Source organism: Lathyrus oleraceus, chromosome 2 (assembly GCF_024323335.1).
Source record: "Lathyrus oleraceus cultivar Zhongwan6 chromosome 2, CAAS_Psat_ZW6_1.0, whole genome shotgun sequence".
Classification (NCBI taxonomy): Eukaryota; Viridiplantae; Streptophyta; class Magnoliopsida; order Fabales; family Fabaceae; genus Lathyrus; species Lathyrus oleraceus.
Window position 1 is genome coordinate 153596821 of NC_066580.1, and position 12732 is coordinate 153609552.

Consider the following 12732-nt stretch of genomic DNA (forward strand, 5'->3'; position numbering starts at 1 on the left):
CCAGAATCTCTTGGGTCCTTTCAGATTAGTTTTCCCAGAGTTTCTTACAACTTTGGGTCTTCTAGCATTTTTAAATTTGTGTTCTTGTGTGTGTGTGTAGTGATATGAAAAAGGCGATTTAATTTGGTTACTAGTAGAGGTTTCATCTTCCTTAGGATCATACCCAATTCCCCTTTTATTATTCTGACTTACTCCATAAATCATGGATGCCATAATACTCCTATCTATTCCATTCTTCAGAAATTTTTGAAAGGCTTCTTCATATTTATAAATAATTTCATTTGAAGTTTGTGGTGCTTGAGACAACGCTTCTTCTAATTCTAAGCTTTTTGTTTTAGCTCCATCTCTTTCTAACGTTAAAGATCTGATAGTATCTTCTTGTGCTAGAATTGTTGTCTCAAGTTTACTACATTCTTCAGATTTTGCTTTAAGAAGGCCTTTAATGCTTTTAACTTTTTGTTTTAATTTCTGAAGAGAGGTAAGAGTTTCTGATAAACATGATTCTAAGTCAGATCTAGAAAGTTCAGAAAATACCTCTTCAGATTCTTCATCTGAGCTGCTGGATGTGGTAGCCATAAGTGCTACGTTGGCTTGTTCATCAGAGTCAGATTCTGATGATCCTGTTTCACTATCATCCCAGGTGGCCATTAATCCTTTCTTTGTTCTGAAGGTATTCTTTTGAAGCTTTCTTTTCTAGGGTTGTCTTTCTTCAGCTTGGGGCATTCATTTCTGTAATGACCTGTTTCTTTACATTCAAAACAGGTAATATCTTTATTAGGTTTACCTTTTGAAGTTGACTCTGATCTATCCCCTCTGGGTCTTGATCTTCTGAAGTTGTTGTTGTTCCTTCTTTTCCAGAGTTGCTTAACTCTTCTGGTTAGTAAGGACAGTTCTTCTTCATCATCAGAGTCTTCAGGTTCAGAGTCGTCAGTATCTGCAGTTTCTGCCTGGAGAGCTTTGGTTCTGTCTGACTTCCGTCTTTCAGGTCTGGACTTCAGCGCCACTGACTTGTTCCTTTTCTGAGGCTCATCCTCCTCTAGTTCTATCTCATGGCTTCTGAGAGAACTAACAAGTTCTTCAAGGCTGATATTGTTCAGATCCTTTGATAACTTCAGAGCAGTAACCATTGGTCTCCATTTCTTTGGCAGACTTCTGACTATCTTCTTAACATGATCTGCAGTCGTGTATCCTTTGTCTAGCACTTTAAGACCTGCAATAAGAGTTTGAAATCTGGAAAACATAGCTTCTATAGCTTCATCATCTTCCATCTTGAAGGCTTCATACTTCTGGATAAGCGCCAGAGCCTTCGTCTCCTTGACTTGGGAGTTTCCTTCATGGGTCATCTTCAGAGAGTCAAGTATATCTTTGGCAGTCTCTCTGTTGGTGATCTTTTCATATTCATTGTATGATATGGCATTTAGAAGTATTGTTCTGGCCTTGTGGTGATTTTTGAAAACACGTTTCTGATCTTCTGACATTTTGCTTCTGGGAACTTCAGCTCCATTTAAGACTGGAGGTTTGTATCCATCTGTGACAATGTCCCAGAGGTCAGCATCATAACCCAGAAAGAAACTTTCGATTCTATCTTTCCAGTAATCAAACTTTTCTCCATCAAAAACAGGAGGCTTGGCATTGTAAGAATCTTTCTCATTTGAGTGGGCCATTGTTTTTCTCGTACTGGATCTCTCTACACGGTTAAGTGTTTGATTAGAAAATCAATAACAGAGCCGGAGCTCTGATACCAATTGAAGGTGAGAAAAACAAGAAAGGGGGGTTTGAATTGTTTGAAAAATAAGCGCTTTTCCAAAATGAAAATCACACAATGATTTTATACTGGTTCGCTTATAACACAAAGCTACTCCAGTCCACCCGGCCAAGGTGATTTCGCCTTCAACAAGGACTTAATCCACTAATCTTGAAAGATTACAAACAACCCCTAAGAGAGAAGAAAATCTCTTAGTCCTCTCAAGTCTACAGACTACAAAGAGTCACTTGAGGAAATCAAATAAAAATAGATACAAGATATGTAATCTAGAGTGCTTCTAAGAAAGCAAGTCTTACAAATTTAAGAACAGATTTTTCACTTGATAAGCAAAAGCTTAGTGAAATTCTTTGAAGAACAAAGATGATTTTTCTTGAGCGTGAAATAATTCAGTATAGTTTTGACTAGTTGATTTCTTACATACTGAATGTTGATTTCATCTCTATTTATATGAGTTGAAGTAGAGTTGAGATAGAGTTGAAGTAGAGTTGAATCTGGTGGATAATGAGATGTAATTACGCCATTCCATAAATAGCTTCTGCAGGAGACTTTTTCTTTTAGAAGTGACTACTTACCACAAGTAGTATCTTCTCTCTTGGAAGAGGAGATTAACGTCTCTTTCTAATTGAGGAAATCCATTTGCAGAACTTTAACTTGGCTTAAACGTTACTTCATCATGATTAACAAATCTGATTAGAGTCTTCGTGTATCTGGAGAATCTTGCTTCTGATGTTATTTCTTGAAAGTTCAGATGGCGCTGATAACTTCCAGAGTTTACAGAAAGCATTTGTTCAGAATCAGAACTATTAGACTTTACTTCATGTTCAGATGCTTCTGATACTTTGCAGTTGTGTCCAGAGTCAGAGCTTCTTGAAACGAGATTCCACTTTAGATGCTTCTGATACTTGATAATTTGTATCTGATCTTGTTGTGCATCTGATGACATCATCAGATTTGTTTCTTCTTTCTTTAGAACCCTGCACACTTAGAAACTTTTCGTTAGGGTGCCATTTTTGGTTTCATCCTTTGTTATCATCAAAATCAAGGAATCTGTTGTAGAACAATTTTTGTTCTTACAAACTAGAGGCATCTTTAGCCTACAGAGTCTGATTTATCACCAGAGGCTGGAACACCATGAACAAAGTATGAACCTTCAGAGGCTGATGAACACATTCAGATTCATCAGATTTTGATCATTCAGAATCTGAGTCACTTTGCTTCTCCAAATATGCATTTAATAGGATCAATTCAGAGTTGTACTCTAAGCTTATGATCCCGCACACTTGAACATATGTTAATATACCCATTTGTTCTTTAAGTACTTTGTTATCATCAAAACCCAATGGATATGAACAATTTTGTTCATACAAGAATGACATAAAATTTGTTGTGTCACAAAGTCCTTATGTCATATAATGAATAAAATTCTTTTTAAGAAAAAAATGACATTTATCCGTATGAGGTATGGAAAGGCATAGCGCAAAATATTAATTATTTTAGAGTGTGGAGGTGTGTAGCTTATTATAAGAACATGGAGCTAAAAGGAACAAGTTGGGTCATTGTGGAATCAAATATGTTTTTTAGGCTACACACCTAATATTAAAGCATATGGACTTTTGAATTTGGAGTCTAATTTAATTATTGAATCCTAGATGTGAAATTTTGATAACCTTATCACGGAGGATAAGGAATTCAAGATTCCCACAAATTAAGAACCTCGTGAGGAAGGTTCTCCACGGATTGTTGAATATTTTGACACATATGTGCTAGTAGAAAGCACGATAAAATTGAAATTTCGTTTGCATTAGCTTTCTTGCATAACCTTATAGTTCCTCAAATGGATGTTAAAACAATATTCCAAAATAGATATCTCAATGAGGAAATTTACATGGAGCACCCAAAAGGTTATGTACTTCTTGGTAATGAACAAAAATATACAAACTTATCAAATCCTTGTATGGATTAAAATAAGCACTGAAACAACGACATCAAAAGTTTGACTTTGTCTTTGTGAGATTCACTGATTAAGGAGAGACACACAAGAGCTTGTCATCATCAAAAGGGGAGATTGTGAAGAATATATTTTATATCTAGTTCAATTTTAATGAAGACAAAAGATTATCAAAGAAGAAAGGGATAAAAAATGTCATGCACATCAATTCGATGAAGTGGATAAAAAAGGTTGAACAAAAAAAAATTCAAGTGAAGATTTGAGACAAGTGAACGTGACTAAGGTACTCATTGCAATTCATACTATATTACTTTAAATTTCTCAGAATTTTATCTCTCACTTCATCTAAAAACCTTCTTGCATCATCATGTGTGATTATCTAAAAACCTTCTTCATCTAATTCTTGTAAAAAATGTTTATACACAAAGTTGTGTGAGAATATTGTGATATTCCTTTGTCTTTATGTTGATTGCATATTGATCATTAGCAATGAGATGAATGGAATTTTAGAAAACAAAGAGGTTTATGACTTCCACATTCAAGATGGATGATCTTGGACTAGTTGACACACTTTTAGGTATCAAAGTAAAGCAAAAAGTGGGGAGTATGAACTTAGTCAAACACATTATGTTAAGAAAGTACTTGATAAGTTCAAACACTTACATTTCAAGAAAGTGAGTACTCAATTTGACCCTAGTGTCAAACTTCAAAAGAATGATGGAAGAGCTGTGGATCAATTGGAATATGAAAGTGCATGCAATGTACTAGATCCGACATAACATTTGCAGTTAGTAAAATGAGTAGATTTTACTAGCAATCCAAATGGTGAGCACTAAAAGGCCATCATTAGGATTTTCGACTATCTTATAAAAACCAAAAATCTTGATCTCCATTATGGCATATTTTCTGTCATATTAGAAGAATATACCAATGCGAGTTAGATATCGAGTGTTGAATATCATAAATCTGCATTTTGGTTGATATTTACACTAGTTAAGGGTGCAATTTCTTGGAATAGCAAGAAACAAACATGGATCACTCTCTCAACCATATAATCAGAGTTTGTGGCTCTCGCTTTCGCTGGTAAAGAAGTTGAATGGTTAATGGACCTTCTATTGAAAGTTCCATTTATTAAAGACAATGTTTCAAGGGTATTGACACATTGCGGTAGTCAAGCCACTTTACCTAAAGTATACAAAAAAGTTTACAACATAAAGTCTAGGCAAGTAGGACTTAAACATTCTTTCATGAGAAAATTGATCAAGGATGTAATCATTTCATTCACATATATACGATCGAGCTATAATTTGCTTGATCCATTTACTAAACTTTTGGTTAGAGATTTAGTAAAGACTACCTCGAGAGGTATGTGATTTAAACTCCTTGAATAAGGGTTCCGACAACAGTAGTAACCCAATCTGAAGTTAACAAACGTAAACCTAATATTGAATGGGTAATAACAAGTCGTTGATTTAGATGTTTGAGCAACATTCTTTGACAGTGTTGACTATTACATATTGAGGGTTGAGTTTTTTCAAACTCTAAATGAAGTTCTATATCAAGGATATGTATCTCAAGAAATAGATATAAAATGAACTTCACCTATATGAATTTTGAGATGATATCATCTCAAAGTGAAAGTTGAAGTTTCTCTTATGAAAAATTTACGAAAACAGAAAAAACACATGGCCATAAATAGTGCTAGGCGAGAGATGTTGGCGGAGAACCATTAAAGAATGTGTGTAAGGTAACACCAGCATAATCATAAGAGATAACAGTTCAAAGCATAACTATCTAACATTTTGATTAAACTTTTCGTTATCCTTACTAAGGATAAGTTCAAATTGAAAGATACTTAATTGTATTAACATTTTCTTCCTTTCTTTTTCTAGAATTGGTCTTGTCATTATTAGAACAAGTGGGGGATTATTGTAAAAATTATTAACAATCAATAATATTGAGTGTGTTCTAAAATGACAAGAAAATATGCAAGTGAAGGTTAATTTTTTAATTCAGAAGCAAACAACACTTGTGAAGTGTTGCATTAGGCAGTTTGTATTTTTATTTGTGGAAACACCGGTAACAATAAATAATTTTGATAATTTTACACTATGTTTTCTATTTAATTAATGCATCATTTTAACAATTATGTTAAATTATGGTACTAGTTAAAAAGTCAAAAATAAATAACTGTTATATTAGCTGTAGTTACTTTGACAATTTTGTAATTAATTTAAAGAAAAGTAGATAGCGCCATCGTCATCTTCTACATCACTTTCAAACGTCACCCTAGTCTTTTGAAAGGCACCGTGAACCACTTATTTTCATGCATTAAACATAACTATAAATGCAATATAAAACATTATATCATTCTAATAATCTTATACAGAAAATGAATAACAACATTCCTGAAAGTGTGAGAAAGAGAGTGATAATCAAAGAGCTTGTAAAGGGTCAAGAAGCTGCAACCAAACTCAAATTTCTTCTTCAGAATGAGCAAAATCCCTTTGGTGATGGCTCTCTTTTATCGTACAAACTTGCTGCAAATGTGCTGAGATCATTCACAGAAGCTCTTTCTATTGTCTCTCAACCAGGTTGTGAGGATTTTCTGAATCTGCTAAATCCCGGCGAAAACGGATCGCCGGTGCTGTCAGACACCGGGATTGATCCACCGGCCGGAGATTCTGCTGGTAGTGTTGTAAAGAAGAGTTTAAGAGGTTCCTACAAAAGAAGGTTAGTATTAATTATTTAATTATTTTTTTGATTAAATTAAGTTTCTATTTTTATTTAACATATAATTAATAGTAGTAGTAATCCTGTCATGCTATTTTTCTTACAAAACAAACCCTAATTTTTGTCGGCAATTTTAGTTACTAGACTGCCATGGTTTCATGACAGGGATCTGTACGGACAGAAGGATAGTTTTGACACAAACTTATTTTAAAATAAAAATTAAAAGATTAAATATGAACTCATGAAACTAATTTTACAAAATTAATTGAGATTAAAATTGAATGAAATATAAAGTACATAATTCATGGTTAGACATTTAGATAAGATTGTACCATAAATTTGAGTAAGTTTTAACAATTTTGTCAGTAAATATCAATATCTTATTAGAAAGACCTCGATAAATACAATTTTTTAATGCTAAAGTAATATATTAATAGAATAAGTGAAAATCATCAAAAATATAAATAATTCCAATTAAGATTCCCAAGGTACAAAGAAATATCTAACAAAAAGAAAAAGGTCTAAGTAGATAAAACTAACTCATTAGGATTCATGTTACATCTTTTACCACTAGAACCATCGTCCACATCTTTTACCACTAGAACCATCGTCCACAAATCAAAATCTACCGTATGAATAAAAAACACTACATATTAAAATCTGCTTTAAAATCAATGCGAACACTTGATCCGTTATAGGTTAATGAAGAAGATAGGATTTTAAAGTCAATTATAGTACGCAGTTGAGTTTTACATCAGATTTACATAGAAACCATTTCAAGCAAAAATAAAATGCTATTCTTTTCCACCTCTTTTAGAGATTTTGTAACACCATTAAAGATATCATAATTATAGGTCTTTTAAATGGTTTAGACTACAATGTGTCAAATCATAACTAAATCACCTCTAAATTTCGCCCTACCACTTAAAGAAAGAAAATACTCAAAAAGAAGCATATGATCACTAGGAAGAATCATATTCCAACCCAACCATTCGTAGATCCTATACCTCACCAATAAAGCTAACTCACAAGTAACAAAAAGATGAAAAACTGGGTCAACTGAATCCTCACAAAAGGGACAAGATATCCCACTAGGATCACTGATCACCCTTATTTTGTTTAAGTTCTCTCTAAAAGGAGTGTACCTTGTAGAATTTTCCAAAAGAAGATCACCATTTTAGGAGAAGCCTAATTGTTCCATATCATGAGGTGAATGATCATGATCTCGGCCAGAGGAGGTGACGAGGAGCCAACAAATTGAACATGACAAGCACTGACAACAAAAAACTTCTATTGAATATTTTCAAATCCACTTATCTCTATCTTGAGAGAGAACAACATATTGGAGCATTGAGAGAATATTTTCAAACACACATGACTCTTTAAGAAAGAAGGATATATCCACCTAAGATCCCGAATTAGTTCCCAGTTTTCCATCCGACCAATCTCTTCCACTAGCGCATCTGGTTAAATAGAGTTGGAAAATAGACCAGAGAACTTAAACTTAGGGGGGATAAGACCTAGCCAAGGGTCCTCCCAAAAGGAATTATGGAGATCCAACCCTACTTTCCTAAGGATATATACCATCAACAAACCAATCAAAAAGTTCAACCTATTTGTATCCAAGAAGAGACACATCTTTCCACCAAACAAAAGAAGATCGGAACCCCAAAAATCCTTCCGTTTCGAATAAAGGAAACAACTGAAGCACCACAGGCTGAAGCATCTAAACGCAACCTCTATCTCCACTTAACTAAAAAGGATAAATTAACCATTCATAGTTGTTTGACTCCTAGCCCCTTTTTTCTTAAGTTTACAGATAATATCTCATTTAACATAGGAAATCTTAGATTCTCCCTTCACCCCTCCCCAAAGAGACCTTTTATGTAACCTAACAAGCTTCTTTCGAATCTTAACATGTATCTTCAAAAAGGATAATAAAAATATTTGAATAGCATGTATTAAACAAATAATTAAGAAGAATCACCTTTTCTCCCAAACTAACATATTTGTGCTTTCAAGAATGGAGCCTCCTGGTCACCAAATTGACTAAAGGGTCCCAAGTAGACCATAGTATATGATTATCCCCTATCGCCAATCCAAGGTACTTAAAAGGAAATATTCAATGTCACATTTAAGGAAATCATTTGTAGAGATTAGAAAGGAAATGTCCACATTAAACTCTATTTGATTACTCTTAAAGAAATTAATCTGAAGCCCCAAAGCCAACCCAAACCCTCTTAGGGTCACCTTAACACTCCACAGTTTTACAAGATTATAATCCTCCATAAGAAGTGTATCATCTGCATTACGAAAATGAGAAATTAACAAATTAAACGATCCAATCCTAAATCCAAGTAAAGACAAATCTACTTAACCATATCAACTAAGTCACTAAACCCCTCAACCACAAGTAGGAAAAGGAAAAAAGTTAGAGGAACCCCTTGCTTCAAGCTCTTTTGGATGATACTCATTTGAGGTTGATACCCATTAACCATCACCGGGAGGTTACCAACAAACATACTAGCTCTTTTTGAAGCCCTTAACTTCTTATTAAACACGAACCTTATAAGCATATAATTCATAAAGCTCCAACCGATATAATTATACACTTTCTCAAAATTGACTTTTGAAATAAGACATACATTCTAGGATCTTATGTCCAATTCTATCACCTAATTAACAATCACCACTCCATCAACCAACATTCTCCTTTTAAGAAAAATTAATTGATTAGCAGAGATGAGTTATCCATCACAAGCCCAAGTCTAGTGACCAACACTTTAGCGATCAACTTATACAAAGATCTCACCAAATATTTTGGCCTAAATTCGTCTAAATGAGTGAGAGATTTAACCTTGGGTATCAAAGTCACAAAGTATGATCCAAAACTACAAGGTAGAGATGCAAAATAGTGAAATTAGTCAAACATATGATTCCCAAATCATCTCTAAAAAAATTCCAAAACCTTTTTAGGAAGGAGAAATTTGACTCATTCGGACCTAGACTTTTGTTACCATCACAATGAGAAATAACACAGTCTAACTCCCAGAGACTAAAGGGTGTCGTCAAAACAAGGTTATCATCATCTAAAAGAGAATGGAATACAACATCATCAAGACAAGGTATAACAACATCCAATTCTCTAAAAATGTCTATGAAATGCTTAATTACCTCCTGCCTAATTGCAAACACCCCTTCAATCCAACATTCTCCTACCTTCAAGACTATAATATCTATGTATTTTTTAAAATAAAAAATTACACTGTCTCAAAGTAGTTATTCTCTTTAAATTCAATATATTTCTTTTTAAGATAATAATTAAAAAAAATTATATGTAGACTAAGTGGTAATAATCTTTAAAAATTTAAATACACCATAGTGAGAGTCATAGTTCAAACTTTATTATTAGATTTCAATATTGAAATATTGATTTTTGTCAATTGAGTTATAATTTGCAGATAGAGAATAATTAATTTTAAAATAAATAAGTTTTATTTACTAAAATATTTTTATTAATTACAATTAATTGAATAATTAAATAAACTAAAATATAATAAATAAATAAGATATTAATAAAGAATTCTCTTACATCGATCTGCCACACTTATCTTTCTCTATTCAAACACCAGTTCTGTATGTTTGAAGAATGATGATATGTTTAGGACATTCTTCCCTCCCATTCTCAATGAATTGCTTACCACATGTAGGAAGTGTGCAGATACATGGTCCATAGTTTCCCAAACCACTGTTGATAATCATTCATGGAAAAAGTATGGACAGAAGGGAATCATGAATTCTGAATACCCCAGGTATATTCATTTTCTTTCTAACGGTTTGATACGGCTCAAAATTTTGAAACGGTATGCTAAACCAATAATTTTAATTCCGTTCGATTCTTAATAAACTAAAACAGCTTTGTTTAATTCAAGTAAATTTTTAATATGATTTAGTTCGGTTCAATTATCAACAACCTTAAATTAATATTAAAACATTACAGGAGTTATTTCAGGTGCACATTTAAGCATGATCACGGCTGCTTAGCAATCAAACAGGTGCAAAAAACACAAGACAAACCTGATGTGTATCAAATTACTTACATTGGCATTCATACATGCAACAATACCACTAATGTTACAGATAAACAGAAGCAAGAATTAGTGGTGTCTGATGATGTTGCTGATGCTGTGTTAGTGTTTGTTTCAAAGTCCAGCAATGGAGTCCTTAATTAGTTGCTTATATGTTTTGAGTAATGTTGATTGTTGATATTGAAATAAATTTGATCATCTCATTGATCGGTACAAAAAAATTATTCCTGCATAAAAACATTTGCTTAAATTCACTTTTAATTCTCTATTTTTGGTTGATTCAACATTTTGTTCCTCCAATTTTTATATATGATTGTATAGTCTTCAATTATTTTTTTTTTAATTTTCTTAACAAATAAATTTTGAATTTGTTATGGATCAACACCAATGTTGTCTACGGCTAAATATTCTACTTATATATCTATATTTAAACACTGAACAAACAAAAGTTTAATATGATTTTTCAATGAAATATTCATTACATCTATCTTTAGACATTGATCTCACGAAAGTTTAATATGATTCGTCAATGAAATATTCACAACTTTTAAATAGTTCATTTCAAATATTTCCAACACCTTTTTAATATTAGTTTTTTTGAGAGACATAATTTTTGCACTTTAAACCCTTTGACTTTCCATCACAAAAATCTTTCTTAATAACAACTTAAAACCTTTGTGTCAAACTCTTTTTTCAATATATTTTGCATTTTATTTATGTAATATAAATAATTAACAACAATGAACATATCATTGATTTACAATAATAAGAATATAAAAAAGTCATCATTAAAGCTTATAACATAGACACAAAAATCATATATCATGTCTTTTGTAGCTAATTTAAATTTAAACAAATATCGTGTGAACTAAAACATGTTAGTTTTAAAGCAAGTAGGAATCAAAGTGTTGTATTGGGAAATTCTTTAGACCATACAAATACCTCATCAATTTACAAATTAGAATGTCCTAACACATATTAAAAAAACTCTGAATGTGTTTCTTGTAAATTTTTCATATAAATTATCATGAAGGAAGGTTGGTTTCACATATATCTACTATAAATGCATTTTTTATCTATCTATCTATCGAGGCTAAAAACTACTTTAATAGAAGTTAAAACTCATCATAGACACCCTTTCTATTGTAGTACCCCTTTGCTATAAGATGATTATTTATCTTTCTACTACGAATAGTCATTCTCCTCTGAAGTAAACTACATGTGTTCCTTTGTCTGATTTTTCTTTACGAACTCCATCTCCTCCCCACCATATCAATCACCATTTTGTCTTTCTTTTGTCTAACTATAATCACTATTACGTAAAAGTCACTTCACAGTGGTTGGAAAAGAGACACCATCACGTCTGACCAATCGTTGTGAGATAAAAGGTGGTTGTATGCATGATGTTTTCCACCACGGTCGTGCGACTGTGATTATAAGTTATGTAGCATGCTACCTATCACAACAATTACTTCAAACAATCATTGTGATATTCTTTAATACATAACATTTAACAACAATTATTCTAAACAACCGTCACTACGCCAAACAAGACCTTAGACAGCGCTTTTTTTAGCCTTAGACAGCGCTTTAAAGCGCTGTCTAAACCTCCGCTGCTAAAGGTTTAGACAGCGCTTTTTGAAATCTTAAAAGCGCTGTCTAAGCCCCCCCCTTAGACAGCGCTTTCTTTTAAAAGCGCTGTCTAAGATGCGCTGTTAAAAGTCATTTTTGGCGTAGTGCGTTGTGATATATACACTGAGTTTATTATAAATTATGTGGAATGTTTATTTTGCCAATGCTCACTAAACATATAATTTTCCATCTGATCTAAAAAATTATAATATGACAAATTAAGTTATATTAGAAGAACAAGTTAGACGTTCAATGCTAAACAAGAATTCTTCAATTCCTTATCCGCATTTTGCTCTTTAACAGCTAGAAAATGGTTTAATGATATTAGTTCTTCAACTTCCCCTTCCTTCACCTCTAGTTCATTTTGCAAAATATTATTTATTTTGTAAACAAAATTAGAGGTGGAGAAATTGGCGGTTGAAAAACTAGAAGCATTAAACCAAGTTCTAATGGTTAAAGAGCGAAATGTAGATAATAGACTTTAGAATATTTGTCTATAATTGAACGTGTAACTTGTTTTCTAATATAACTTTATCTATCATATTATAATTTTATAATGTAATATG

The 12732-nt window shown here is 32.6% G+C and overlaps 1 protein-coding gene across 1 annotated transcript; it reads left to right on the forward strand.

Moving 5' to 3' along the window:
• Nucleotides 1–6023: 6023 nt before the first annotated feature.
• Nucleotides 6024–10862, forward strand: LOC127118629 (WRKY DNA-binding transcription factor 70). Its single transcript, XM_051048858.1, has 3 exons — nt 6024–6446; nt 10157–10258; nt 10447–10862. Exons 1-3 carry the CDS (start codon nt 6061–6063, stop codon nt 10676–10678), a joined length of 720 nt encoding a protein of 239 aa, XP_050904815.1. The 5' UTR covers nt 6024–6060; the 3' UTR covers nt 10679–10862.
• Nucleotides 10863–12732: the final 1870 nt, after the last annotated feature.